The sequence below is a fragment of the Pseudonaja textilis genome, unplaced genomic scaffold, assembly GCF_049901715.1.
Source record: "Pseudonaja textilis isolate UNSWEBS1 unplaced genomic scaffold, rPseTex1.2 PTEXSCF55, whole genome shotgun sequence".
NCBI lineage: Eukaryota > Metazoa > Chordata > Lepidosauria > Squamata > Elapidae > Pseudonaja > Pseudonaja textilis.
The window spans coordinates 1-505 of NW_028262947.1; the positions used below are offsets into that span (position 1 = coordinate 1).

At 34.3% G+C, this 505-nt stretch overlaps 1 protein-coding gene across 1 annotated transcript in view; it reads right to left on the reverse strand.

Moving 5' to 3' along the window:
- Window positions 1-4: 4 nt before the first annotated feature.
- Window positions 5-505, reverse strand: part of LOC113452873 (zinc finger protein 202-like) — a gene marked incomplete at its 3' end in the record, with an annotated part of 33,567 nt that continues 33,066 nt past the window's right edge. The window contains exon 5 of the mRNA XM_087919205.1: window positions 5-406. Within this exon, the coding sequence (XP_087775331.1) occupies window positions 5-406 (402 nt within the window). The remainder of the gene's footprint in view (window positions 407-505) is intronic.

Below are 505 nucleotides of genomic sequence, written 5' to 3' on the forward strand. Positions count from 1 at the left end.
CATTCCAAACATTTATAAGGCTTCTCTTTTGTGTGAACCACTTTTTGAGATGTATGGAAGCTACTTCCAAGAGAAAGAATGAATGTCCCATTGTAATTTTGTCCATTGTGCCTTCTTATAGCATCATCTCCTTTGTTTGGCGTTAAATAGTGTTCATTTACTTGTACTTTAGCTTTGATTAGATTGACACTTTTTCCAGTATATTTTTTCCTTATTTTTTCTTGTCGGGCAAGAAAGTCTTGCATCAAAGCAGCAGTGGAAAATGAGCTTTCCTGGTTGCAATTCTTTGACTGGTTTCTCTCATGGCTTTTGAATTCCATTTGAATTCCAAACTTCTCCATTCTATTTTTAGCACTGATCACTTGGAACAGTTCAGAGGAATCTTGATTTTCCTGCCCATTATTACCTTCAAAGCAAAAGAGAAATTAAAATGAGAACAAGTTAGAGAAAAAGATCGAAGTGTAAAAAGTGAATTTCTTTCTGAATTTCTCCAAAATTCCATTAG